Source organism: Bos grunniens, chromosome 4, assembly GCF_055505025.1.
Source record: "Bos grunniens cultivar Pamir isolate PY7600 chromosome 4, Bosgru_T2T1.0, whole genome shotgun sequence".
NCBI lineage: Eukaryota > Metazoa > Chordata > Mammalia > Artiodactyla > Bovidae > Bos > Bos grunniens.
In genome coordinates, this window is record NC_141168.1 from 89,702,641 (window position 1) to 89,716,729 (window position 14,089).

At 39.0% G+C, this 14,089-nt stretch overlaps 1 protein-coding gene across 2 annotated transcripts in view; it reads right to left on the reverse strand.

Annotated features, from left to right (window-relative positions):
- The window catches only part of DNAH11 (dynein axonemal heavy chain 11), a 369,573-nt gene that overhangs the window by 80,617 nt on the left and 274,867 nt on the right, over positions 1 to 14,089 (reverse strand). For both annotated transcript variants that reach the window (XM_086397406.1, XM_086397407.1), the window contains exons 64-65: positions 5,740 to 5,975; positions 4,333 to 4,455 (exon numbers count right to left, since the gene is read on the reverse strand). In XM_086397406.1, coding sequence (XP_086253532.1) covers positions 4,333 to 4,455; positions 5,740 to 5,975 — 359 coding nt within the window. The remainder of the gene's footprint in view (positions 1 to 4,332; positions 4,456 to 5,739; positions 5,976 to 14,089) is intronic.

Genomic DNA, 14,089 nt, shown 5'->3' on the forward strand with positions numbered 1-14,089 from the left:
TGCAAGGACTCAGATTCTCTGAATAACAAAACTCTAAAAACATCTAAAGAAAACTCAAGGTACACAAAATTACCTTCATAAAAGCAGTTGTTGCCACTCTTATGAAAGAGTTTAGGAGTTAGAAGTGTTACAGTAACAACTGCATGCAATAAACTCCATGTATTATATTCTTACAGATCATTTAAAATTTTCTTCAACTTTTAAAAACAGCTACAATGACATGATCAATTCTACAAAGCCTAATCAGTTCAGATCAGTCACTCAGTCTTTTCCGACTCTTGGCGACCTCGTGGACTGCAGCACACCAGGCCTCCCTGTCTATCGCCAACTCCGGAAGTTTACTCAAACTCATGTCCATTGAGTCGGTGATGCCATCCAACCACCTCATCCTCTGTCGTCCCCTTCTCCTCCCTCCTTCAATCTTTCCCAGCATCAGGGTCTTTTCAAATGAGTCAACTCTTCACATCAGGTGGCCAAAGTATTGGTTTCAGCTTCAGCATCAGCTTCCAATGAACACTCAGGACTGATCTCCTTTAGGATGGACTAGTTGGATCTCCTTGCAGCCCAAGGGATTCTCAAGAGTCTTTTCCAACACTACAGTTCAAAAGCATCAATTCTTCGGCACTCAGGTTTCTTTATAGCCCCAACTCTCACATCCATACGTGACTACTGGAAAAACCATAGCCTTAACTAGACAGACCCTTTTTGGCAAAGTAATGTTTCTGCTTTTTAATATGCAGTCTAGGTTGGTCATAACTTTTCTTAGCACATATTCAGGAAAGATTATTAATTTGGAATAAATTGCCCTGGTGTGATATTTTGTGATAAAGAATTTGATGCTCTATATAAAACAACTTGTTTCTGAAATACAAATAAAAAATACTCTGGGATTCTTTTACTTAACTATATCCATACTGAGAAAAAAATCAGGACTCAAATTTATCAGTCTTTGGATGTTTTAGATTATCAATATATACCCACATATATAGGAACTTTCCTGGTGGGTCAGTGGCTAAGACTCATGCTTCCAATGCAGGAGGCCTGAGTTCCATCCCTGGTCAGGGAACTAGGTCCCACATGATACAGCTAAGAGTTCGCATTCTACAACTAAAGGTCTTGAGTGCTGTAACTAAAAGATCCCACATCTCACCTGCTACAACAAGGTCAGAGTTTCCCAGTCTAGCCATAACTAGACTGGGTACAGCCAGATACATAAATAAACATTAAAAAAATACATATATATATAAAGAGAGAAAGACAGAATTTTTTACACCTAAATTGTGTCACCAAAGGTTCAAGTTAAAGCTAAGAGAATATGTATTTCACTGACAAAAATTCTGTGTCTTTATAATAGAGTCAGAATCTTAATAACAAGGATTACACTTTAGTGACATCCAAGATTTTGCACTGTATTTTTAACACATCAGATATGGCCACAATTTTATTTACGTCAGGGCTGCAGTTTGTCAAATGTCTTATTAGACTCTTCTAAATGCATGTATGGGTAAATTTTGGTTTATTAAACAATTATAAGTTGTCACTCACTGTAAATGGATTTAATTGGTGAATTGTATAATAAATACTAATCAGTTAGAGACTTTTTACAAAATAGAAGTTAGTCACCCTTAAGCAGACCTATTTTCATTTTAAATTGACAGGAATAATCCAGTGATGAAAAGAGAGAAAAGACACCTTTGAGGCAGAAAGTGGGTGCCAAGGAAGAAAAGTATTGGGGAAATTCTGAAATTACACCTCTGTGAAGAAAAACAACAAAAAAGAGAAGGAAATTCAGTGGAATAAGCCGTGGCAATGTTGGTTTCTTGAGGGAAGAGGCACAGAGAGCTTTGGACATGCCACAATGTCCAGTGAGCCCATCCAGGCTCAGTTAGAGACAGAACTACTGGATCTGACCTTTTACACAATTACAGAGTGACATGTTGCCTGCTGGGTAATGGTTCCCTGTTCCTGGAAGGATGTGATGGAGAGATGGTGTTTGGGGCAACAGCAGCACTTGGAACATCATGCAGGTCTCAGCAAGAGTGTGCCGAGTCTACCACTGCTGCTGGTATGGGATGTTCTTAGGGATCCACTAGTGAATTCTTTTTTATCCTAATGGTTTTTATATATATATATATATATATATATATATATTTTTTTTTTTTTTTTAAACATATAGGAAAAAAGAGAACTAGCACAGTAAACACATGATTTTGTACATGCTATGACTTGGGGTGAGGCTGAGTTTTTAAAAAAAAAAAAGTGAATTTAAAATAGGTTTTTAAAAATATTAAGTGTACTCAAAATGGATTACAGACCTGAATGTAAGGCCAGACAGTTTAAAACTCTTAGAGGAAAGGAAACTCTCTGGCACAAATTGCAGCAGTATCTTTTTTGACCCATCCTCTGGAGTAATTCAAGTAAAAACAAAAATAAACAAATGGGACCTAATTAAACTTAAAAGTTTCTGCACAGCAAAGGAAACTATAAACAAGACAAAAAGATAACCCTTAGAATGGGAGAAAATATTTGCAAATGAAACAACTGACAAATGATTAATCTCCAAAATAAACAAAAAGCTCATGTAGCTCAAAATAACAAACAAACAATGTATATACCTGTGGAGGATTCATGTTGATATATGGCAAAACCAATACAATATTGTAAAGTTAAAAAATAAAATAAAATTAAAAAACAAACAAACAAAAAAACACAAACCCAATCAAAAAATGGACAGAATACTTAAATAGACATCTCTCTAAGGAAAACATATAGATGGCCAACAAATACATGAAAAGATACCCAACATCACCAATCATTAGACAAATGCAAATCAAAACTACAATAAGGTATCTCCTCACACAGGTCAGAATGGCCATCATAAAAAAAATATATACAAATAATAATGCTAGAGAGGACGTGGAGAAAAGGGAACCCTCTGGTACTGTTGATAGGAATGTAAATTGATATAGCCACTATGGACCACAGTACAGAGGTTCCTTAAAAAACTAAAAACAGAATTATCATATCACTCAGCAATCCCATTATTGGGCATATACCCTGAGAAAAGCATAATTGCAAAGACACATACAATTCAATGTTCATTGCAGCATTATTCACAATGCCAGGACATGGAAGCAATCTAAATGTCCATCAACAGAGGAATGGATAAAGATGCAGAGCTGTGGATGGACCTAGAGACTGGTGTAAAGAATGAGGTAAGTCAGAAAGAGAAAAACAAATATTGTATATTAATGCATATATGTGGAATCTAGAAAAATGGTATAGATGATTTTATTTGCAAAACAGAAATAGAGAAACAGATGTAGAGAACAAACATGGATACCAACGGGGGTGGGATGAAATGAATTGGGAGACTGGTATTGACATATATGCACTATTGATACTATGTATAAAATAGATAATCGCCTACTGTATACCTCAGGGAACTCTACTCAGTGCTCTGTGGTGACCTAAATGGGAGGAAAATCCAAAAAAGAGGGGATATATGTACACATAAAAGCTAACTCACTTTGCTGTACATTAGAAGCTAATACTAAATTAATAAAAAGTAAAAATATTAAAAAAAATAAGGATACAAGTGATATGCACTTGAGGCAAATATATTAAAAATGTTTTCCAAAGTACTGAGGGTAGAAAAACACTAGTATGAAGTAATAAAGGAGCAAATACTCTCCTATTTGTGACAATGCATTATTGGGGTCTATAAATCAGGAATTGGGTAACATGAATCTCAACCTACCAAAAAAATAGCCTGAACATCTGGATCACGTCAAGTTTGCTTTGGTCTTGGAATGTAGGAGCCCTGGAACGGAAACTCAGAACTATCACCGAGAATATTTCAGCAGGACTTCCTTGGTGGTTCAGTGGTAAAGAATTCGCCTGCCAGTGCAGAAGCCATGGGTTCAACCCCTGGTCTAGGAGGATCAGACATGCTGCGTAGCAAGTAAGCCTGTGTGCCACAACTATTGAGTCCATGATTGGAGCCCAGGACCTGCAGCTACGGAGCCCACACACCCGAAAGTCCACGCTCCACAAAAACAGAAGGCACCTCAACGAGAAGCCCGCGCACCCCAACTAGAGAGCAGCCCCTGCTCACTGCAACGAGAAAAGCCCACCCAGCAATGAAGACTCAGCACAGCCATAAACAAATAAATACAATTATTACAAAAGAATATTTCAATATATTACATTTCATTAGGAGGCCATGAAATAGAAGCTGATGATCAAACTCATGTGTAGTGCAAAACACACCATCAAAAATTATCTTTAAGATTATTTTTAATAATAAAATTATTATTCAATAATACTTACTTTCCCTTTTTAATCGTGTTCCTACCAAGCAATGGATCAAGGACTGGATCTATTGTTTCCTCAAGGTTTTCAATTAAGATGACGTCTCCAAAGGCCAAAGCAGTTTCAATGTCATTCAAAAACCTTAAAATTCAGTCAGAATCAAGAAAAAATGTAAATAAGCATAGGGAAAGTATTCAAAATTATTTATGCTCAATTATATTTAGTTTAATGTAAATATTTTAAATGGGATTTAGAGAAAACTGTTTTATAAAGTAGTATTTTCTTCAACTAAAATACATGGAAATTAAAGATTATATTAAGATCAATTTCAGTTATATGTTCCAAAATGAAATTCAGTAGTGTGAACTAGTAAGCCCATGTGTAAATTACTTTTGACGGTAATCACGGTAAAAATAAATAGAACCTACCCAAACACAAATCACTCCAGTATTCGTGCCTGGAGAATCCCATGGATGGAGGAGACTGGCGGGCTATAGCCCATGGGGTCGCAAAGAGTCGGACATGACTGAAGTGACTTAGCATGCACCCAAACATTATAAATTTAAATTATTTCAACAGGTCCTCTTGTGAAAAAAAATTCAAATTAAATGCTTTGTGGTTTTATCAAATTTTCATTTTTTTAAATGGTTAGATTCAGTCATGTAGAGAACTACCATTCAATTTCACTGCCACTCTCCACAAATAGTCTTTTGCCTTCAAGAATAATTTCCTCCCAGTATTCAGATCAGCAAGGAGACCATTTATCTGCACAACTGCAGACATTCCTTATTTCATTTTACATGTCAAAAATGATGGAGGGGTAAAATTAAGTATAAGTAAGTCTAAAATTACTTATTTGGCATTAACTGAAGACCAACTACATACAAGACATTTCTGTACTTATCAGAAAACACTGTCATGCCAACCGAGTGACAGAAAATCTCAGAGCAGATTCAGATCTCAAAAGTGATATGCAAAGCTTAACTAAAAAAATTATCTTCAGGCACTCAACCTTGGGAACTGAGCTGTGTTAAAGCGCCATTGTAGGCAAAGTACATATTTAGCAATGTAACTGGAAACCTCATTAAGCCCACGGGGCAGTTGACAATTCTTGGGTTACCAAATGCCAAAGTCCTAAAGAAGGATTATAATGCCTCGTATTTCCATTCTTGGTCATAGGAAAATTTTCCTTTCACATGCATTGCGTGTTCTAACCTTCCAACAAACTTCTTCAGGTAAGTGATGCACGCCATCCAACGTGAACACCGTTTCCACAGAGATCCTTTATGTGAGTAGGCAGACAAACAAGTTGTACCAAATTATATTCCAAAGTGGCAGAGAGGTCTAAGAAATGCCAGGACTTGGTAAAAAAGAAACCCACTTCCAGCAGCTCAACAGAGAATCGACCCTTCCGATCTCACATACCCTTTCTGGCCCAAGTGTGTGACTTTCAGGTCAGTCCCATACTTGTTCTTGATCCACTTGATCCCTTGCTGCTGGGGGTCGATCAGCAGGGGCCAGCGCTCACAGTGCGTCAGGATGGCGGCGTTCTCCGTGGACATCCTGTCACTGGGCAGTCCCTCGTTATTCCAGGTGGCGGTGGTGGCATCATCCGTCAACATGGCAATCACGTCCACGCCTTCAGTTATTGGGATGGAGACCTTGAGAATCAGAGTCAGGCAATCAACTGCCAGAGTAGCAGAGCACGACAGACAAGAAAACAATAGACCAAAGCCAAGAGAACACATATGAGTTCTCCTATAACTCTCAAAAGCCAAATAAAACTCTCATTACAAAATACAACTCAACCTAGAAAGTCTAGGGTTTATCTCTCAGAATTCTGTCAACTGCAGCATTCAACGTCTGGTTTGCTACTGCATCTATCTGGCTTCAAGTGAAAGGGACTTCACCCTCTACACACACCTACAGCAACCCAAACAAGGTGAGTGAAATTTAGACTCCAGGAAGTATGGCAGGACGACAGAAATGTATTCGCCCAATGGAGTAATCACCCCACATCAGCAATACTAAAATGCACTCTTTTGCTCAGGCATTTCATCTTTTTCTGTAGATCAGCACTACAGAGAGATGACTTCTCTGTCTGGGGTGGCTTCATGGAATGTATTCAGTCCACTGGCACTCCATCAGCCTGCGGTTGCCCAGCAGCCTTGACTCAGCCTCTCCTCTGAGAGGGAACTGTCTCCACTGTGACAGTGAAAAAAGTAAAAGTGTTAGCTGCTCAGTCGTGTTTGATTCTTTTTGACCCCATGGACTGTAGCCCTGCTCTGTCCATGGAATTCTCCAGGCAAGAATACTGGAGTGGGTAGCCATTCCCTTCTCCAGGGGATCTTCCTGATCCAGGGATCAAACCTGGGCCTCTTGCATTGCAGGTAGATTCTTTACCATCTGAGCCACCAGGAGGAGCATTGAAAAGTAGGGAGTTGCTGGTGGAAGGGATAAATTAGGGGTTCAGGGTAAAACAGATAAGCAACAGGGATTTCCTGTATAATCTAGGATATAATATTCAATATCTTATAATAGCCTACAGAAAATCATCTGAAAAAATACAAATACATAACTGAATCACTTTGCTGTATACCTTAAACTAACACAATATTGTAAATCAACTATGCTTCAATAAAAATAGAGCAAAAAAGAAAGTGGGAAGTTGTCTCCTTTCTAAAAGAGAGAGAAAGGAGGAAAAATCTATTTTAAAGGTAAGGATCAGTTCTTTACAAAATAGACTCAATTTGAAAAAAAATAAGCAAGATTATAGAATGGAATTTATTATGGAATTTGTTCGCTTGGTCATCAATCACCAAACATTCACTAAGCACCTCCTACATACATCTTGAGACTCCACGGTCAGCGAGATGAGTAAAGAGCTAGTTCCCTGGCTGGATCGGGGGGCCAACAGGGAAACACGGCCCCACAAGAGACAGCAGTAAGAGCCGGACCTGGCTGAAGCAGCCAGCGGGGGCTGGAACAGTGGTAGAGGTGTCTGACTTCTTGGTTGGCCACAGAGCTTCCACAAACAGAATGCTGGAAGAATTCCCACAGTGAAGCTGGGATGCAATGTGAGGTTAGTACAGGAAAAGTTCGCATAAAATGCCTATTGTTCTTGACAATGTTATCTTATAAATATATCAAAATCTCTCTCCTAGTACCAGGAACAACAAACCTTGGTATCTGATTCCACACACAGGTTCCTTAAAGACACAAGCATTCTCCTGTTAGCAAGAGCTCAGTGGCTTTTATTTCTTGCCTTCTAATTAATACAATTTGAAACAACTGGAGGCTTAAGATAATGTTAATTTTTGAAGCATTAAGGAGTAACAGAAGGTACACATACAGATCTTGTATCTGAATTCAATCGTTTGCATTGTTTGCCCACCTACTGTGTACATAGCACAGTGCAGGGGATGAAAGCGAGTTTCCCTTTTTTAATGGCCACTTTAACCTACTGGGTTGGCCAGAAAGTTCATTTGAGTTTTTCCAAGATGTTACCAAAAAACCTGAAGGAAATTTTTGGCCAGTCCAATAGTAGGCAAAACAAAGCAGGTAACTCACACTAAAGAATATCATAAATACTATAAAATACTTTGAGACTTAAAATTTTAGAAACAAAGTTTAGGATATTTGCTTTATAGTATTATGTTCAAATAGGCAGGGATTTGTATGACTACACAGAAGGTTTTTCATCAAGAAAAATCTAATAGTTACAACATGGTTATCACTTTCACAGTAAGTTTTAACCTAAGTTCACACTGGGGAAAATAAGCCTCAATTCATATATATTTTTTTAATCCACTCTTCTTTGCAGAATTCCTTGAAGGAGTATGCAGAAAAGAATAATAGTTCAGAAACCAAGAGCAAAGAGGGAGTCCAAAGTCAGCCTAGCAAGTCAGTATCTAACTGCTTCATTAAATAGTGCAACATGCTGTCAGTCAAGATGGAGCTTAAAAAAGGAGGAGGAGGAAAGAGGCTCCCTTCTTAAGAAGCTTTTACTAGAGAGAAGCAGGCTGGAAGGAAGCACACGCCCTGAGCCAAACTAGACTAATCCTAACACCAAATACCAATCAGAATCCTCTGGGAACTGATCCCAGGGCCTATTTCAAAGGATAAAAGGGAACTTCCTGATGAGGTAAGACTCCCAGTTAACAGAACAAGTGATATTTGTAAGGTTTTAAGTGTTTACAAAATTTACTCATATACATTTCCTCTGTTCCTTGCCTCACTTAACTCTTATAGGAGTTCTGCAAAGTAGGTCTCTCCCTCCCTCTTTTTTGCTTAGGACACTGAGACTTGGTTGACTCCATGTATAGTAATTCCATGTATGTGTCTGTCTATAAACTGCGAGGTCAGAGTAATGAGTGGAGTGCAAATGCCTCCTTGAACTTGGCCATGCCTTCATTTGTCTGCCCAGCAGATGATGGCTTCGGACGGAAACAATTTTGGGTAACAATTTTATTTGTACCCTCAAGGTCACATATGCCCACTGTCCCTGTTCTTTTCACTTACCACCCCTTGCCATCCTCCAAACTCATGGCCCCATTGCGGCACTTCCTGACAACTGTTCCCACAGCTCTTGTGATCTCCTAGTCTTATTTGGGTCAAACTCTCTTGCTTTCTCCCTCTACCTGCTTGTCTCAACCCAAACTCAGCTCTTTCCTAGGACATAGCCTCTCAACCCCAGGCTGTATATTAGAATCACACGAGAGCTTTCAAAGCTGCCGATACCACCCCATCTCTAATGATTCAACTTCAACTGGCATCAGTATGTTTTAAAAGTTCACTCCCACATGATTTAAATGTGAAGCTGGAGTCCAAGAATCACTGCCCTAGGGTCTCATTTTCCTTGAGGGCTTTCTCAAGTAGATTTTCCATTTTCTTAGTATTCCTACTACTGAAAAAGCATATGGGGGTAACAGTGGTCACTCTTCTTACTCCCCTGCACATCATCCAAGACCCCAGAGCTCTTCTATCCTTAAGTAAAAAGCGACACATTTGAGGCTCATGGAGTCCAGCCATACACTCCTCCTCATCCGAAAGCCTTAGCTACTGGTCCTTCCCACTTTCCAAGTTTGGCTGCCAATCTGTGACTACCTCAGTGCTGGTAGACATGTCGAATCCACTCTCCAGCCTTGACATCCTTCACGCGAAAACTCTGCATTTCCTTTCCACTCTAGCATTCTGGGGGAAGAGGCAGGGGGAGAGGAAGATGCCAGAACCAGCTGTGACAATCACACGACACCTCATCCCTCACCTCCCTTGCACATCCTCCACACTCAAAAATGCTGATATGTTTTGGCAGGGTACTATACTATCTCCTTTTTTAAATTAATTAAATTTTTTTTTGGCCAAGTCACAGAGCATGTGGAATCTTGGTTCCCTGTCTAGGGACTGAACCTATGCCCCCTGCGGTGGAAACTTGGCGTCTTAACCACTGGGCCACCAGGGAAGTCTGCCTATCTCCTTCTTTAGATGAGAGGTGCTGTTCCAGACCTTAAAATAATCTGAAATTATTTCATTATTGAAACCTAAACTTCTAATACCCAATTCTTGAACCATGATTATATATACTTCTTCTCACACCTCTGGATACAACGTTTGCTCTTATCAACAGTATTAAGACATCAGGTCCTTTATCCACCATGTATTTTTCATTGTGGCAAAATAATTGTATTATAAAATTTGTCATCCTAACCATTTTGAAGTGTACAGTTACAGTAATATTCCTTCAGTCATAGTAAGTACATTCACACTGTTGTGCAATCACCATTACAATCCATCTCCGAAATTTTTTCATCTTCCCAAGCTGAAACCCATACTCATTAAACAATAACTCCCATTATTCACTCCCCCCAGCCCCTAGTAACTACCATGATACTTTCTTTTTCTATGAAACTGACTTTCTAGGTACGTCATGTAAGTGGAATCACACAATATTCGTCCTTTTATGACTGATTTATTTCCCTTGGCATAACATCTACGAGATTCATCCATGTTGCAATGTGTCAGAATTTCCTTCCTTTTTAAGACTGAATAATATTCCACTGTATGTATATGCCACATTTTCTTTTTCCATCCATCTGTTGATGGACATCTGGATTTCTTCCACTTTTTGGCTATTTCTGAATAATGCTGTTGTGAACAAATGTAGACTTACCTGAGCCCTTGCTTTTATTTCCTTTGGCTAGTAGATTCCCCAGCCAGGTTGGATTATATGGTAATTCTATTGAGAAACTGTACCATATATTTAAACACTAACTTTCAACTCCACTCACATCTCTGCCGAACCTAAGATAGAACCTTCCATTCCTTAATTGTTCTTCTGACTGTCACATGAACTTCCCTGCCTTCTTTTCCTTCTGGCTTATCTGCCTATCATCCTGTATACCCTGGCTAAAGTAACTCTTGTCCTCTCCTTTTGGTCCCAGACTGTGAGTATTGCTGATGAAAGCTTTATTACTGTGACTACAAATTTATCTTTTCCAAATTCAACTTTGGCTTCTCCAAGTTGCTTGGCAAGGCTTTAATATTTATTCTCTGATTGCCTTCAATGGATACTTTTTGATGTTTTTGCCACCCTCCTTGCAAACATTCTCCTCATTTCAATTTTCTTATCTTTGGCTGATTAGCACTGCAATTTCCTGCTTCCTGAAGAGAAGAGAGACCAGCAGCTACAACTACAACTTTCTATCAGCATTTCTGCCTGCCTATGTTCCCCTTTCCTCCAACTAAGTTCAAGGAGTCTTGCTTCTTCTATTGGAAAGTCATTCCCTTTTCCTCTATTCTTATCCCTTCCCAGTTCCTGATGGATCAGACCTCTTCCCTGTTTTACCATCAGTAATTCCTTTTCCATTCCTTCTTTGAAAGACTAGAAACGTGTTCTAGTCCTACTCATACGAAGAAAGAAAAAAAAAAAAAACCCTTCACTTACCTTCATGTCTCAACCAGGCGCTTCTGTTTACCCCCTTCTCTTCAAAGCAAATTCCTACAAGAATAGCCTATCTTTTCCACCTACTTCCTGTATAACTCAGTGCAGTCTGCTTCTGGCTCATTACGCCCTTGGGGTCAGAAAAGACTTTTCATCCTTCCAAGTCTGACGACACTTTCAGTTCCTAGCTACTCTCTCACTTGTCTCTATGGCTTTGGCATCACTGATCATCCCTGTCTTTATACTCTTACCTCCTATGATACCACTCTTGCCTTGGGCTTCTCCAGTCTCTGACTGTACCTTCTTCATCTTCCTCAACTTTGTACTTACATGTCAGCACTGACTCGGCTCACTTCACTCTAAACATCTTCTCCAGGTGATCTAACCACGTGTAGTTTCAAGAACTATGTGTACATCAGTGACTCCCAAATCTCACTCTCACCCAGTAATGCTCTTGTCCAGTTCTCTACTGGTTATTGACACTTGTATGTTTTAGAGACACTTCAAAACCAAACTCCTCATCGTTTCTCCTAAAATGATTTTAATCTGAGGGACTGGCACCTGCATATATTGACTTTCTCCCCGTCAACCCTTACACTGTCTCATCAGCTCTGCTTCCTTGCTTCCTCTGCAATCACTCTCCTGCTTGTCACACCCACTGTCATCACTGTGTTCATTGTCTTCGGGGCTATCACTCTTAGTTGGTAACAAGAGTCTCTTTCCCCGCCAAGTCACTGCTTTTTTGGTGGCCAGTGTGAGCTTTTCAAATGGATAATACTGATCATGTCACAGACCTGCTTAAAATCCTTCAATGACTGCCCATGCTTAGGATTAAGTTCATATTTCTTTTCTCAGCTTGTTACATGGGGGTTATAATATGGCCCCTCACTGATTCTGTAATGTTTATCTACAATTTCTGATTTATAACTGTACAGTTCATCTACATTTTAAGTTATTTAACATTCTAATACTTAAATCATTTGGAACTCTTTTTATTTCCCATGAAACCATAAAGGAGAGCCCTAACTATATTTCAGCCTAAACACTTGGTGAGTTGTGCTTCAGCATTTACTGCATAATCTATTACTTCCCCTACTGATCTGAAATACACATTGAAGCATACATTTATTCTAAAATATGTAGTGATAGGCTGGTAGTTTGTCAAAGATTAAATATAGAGGTACCATACAACTCAGAAAATTCCACTCCTAGGTATATGTGAAAGAGAAATAAAATGTGTCCACACACAAAAACTTGTACATGAATAATTCAACTGTTTATAGCCACATTATTCATAATAATAAAAAAAGTAGAAACAACCCAACTGACCATCAATGGATGAATGGATAAATGAAATGTGATATATCCACATTTATATTCCAATAATAAGGAATATTATTCAGTCATAGAAAGGGATAAAATACTGATATAGGTTATATCATTGATGAATCTTAAAAACAAGCTAAGTGAGAGAAGTCAGTCATGAAATATCACATATGTTCATGCATATGAAATGTTCAGAACAGGCAAATTTATAGATACATGAAATAAATTAATGGTTATCTATGCCCAGTAAGGACTGGGGGATTGTGGGTGACAGCTAATGGGTATGGGGTTTACATTGAGAATGGTGAAAATGCTCTAGAATGGACTGTGATGAGAGCTGCACAGCTGTGTGACTGCACTAAACACCACTGAATCGTATGCTTTAAATGGGTGAATCATAAGGTGTATAAATTATCTCTCAATGAAAAAACACACGGAACATCTACAATGTTCCAGGCACCATCTAGGATAGAGTAGTGAACAAAATACACAAAATACTTGCTTCCATGGATCTTACATTTTTTCTGGGGGAGAGGAAAGATGTTAACCATAACAAAGCAATGTATTAGCAAGTAATAAATGCTATAGTGGAAAAAATAGAGTAGAATGAGGCATGCTGAAGGATAAAGGTTGTAATCACATCTAGGAATTTGTAGTATTCTTGCCTCGAGACACTCATGAACAGTATGAAAAGGCAAAAAGATATGACACCGGAAGAGCAGCGTGCCAGGTTGGTAGGTGTCCAATATGCTACTGGGAAAAAGTGGAGAAATAACTCCAAAAAGAATGAAGAGGCTGAGCCAAAGTGTAAATGATGCCCAGTTGTGGATGTATCTGGTGGTGAAAGTAATGTGCCCGATGCTGTAAAGAACAATACTGCACAGGAATCTGGGAAGAGAACACTGACATTTTAGCAATCAGTGAACTAAAATGGATGCGAATGGGCACATTTAATTCAGATGACAATTATATCTACTTCTGTGGGCAAGGATCCCTTAGAAGGAATGGAGGAGCCCTCGCAAACAACGAGAGTCTGAAACAGTGTGTGCTTAGTTGCTCAGTCATGTCCGACTCTTTGCAACCCCATGGATTGTAGCCCATCAGGCTCCTCTGTCTATGGGATTCTCCAGGCAAGAATACTGGAGTGGGTTGCCATTTCCTCCTCCAGAGGATCTTCCCAACCCAGGGATTGAACCCAGATCTCCTGCATTGCAGGTGGATTCTTTACTGAGTAAATATTTATATAGTAAATATTATTTAAAAGTCACAGCAAAGGCACATCAGCATTTGGGTACAATAACAAAAAGGACAAATAATCTCAGTTTGTTTCCAAGATAAACCATTCATAATCACAGTAACCCACTTCTATTTCCCAACTACTAATGCCGAAGAAGCTGAAGTCCAATGGTTCTATAAAGACCTCCAAGACCTTCTAAAACTAATACCCAAAAAAGATGTCATTTTCATCACAGGGGATTGGAATGCAAAATAAAAAGTCAAGCATTACCT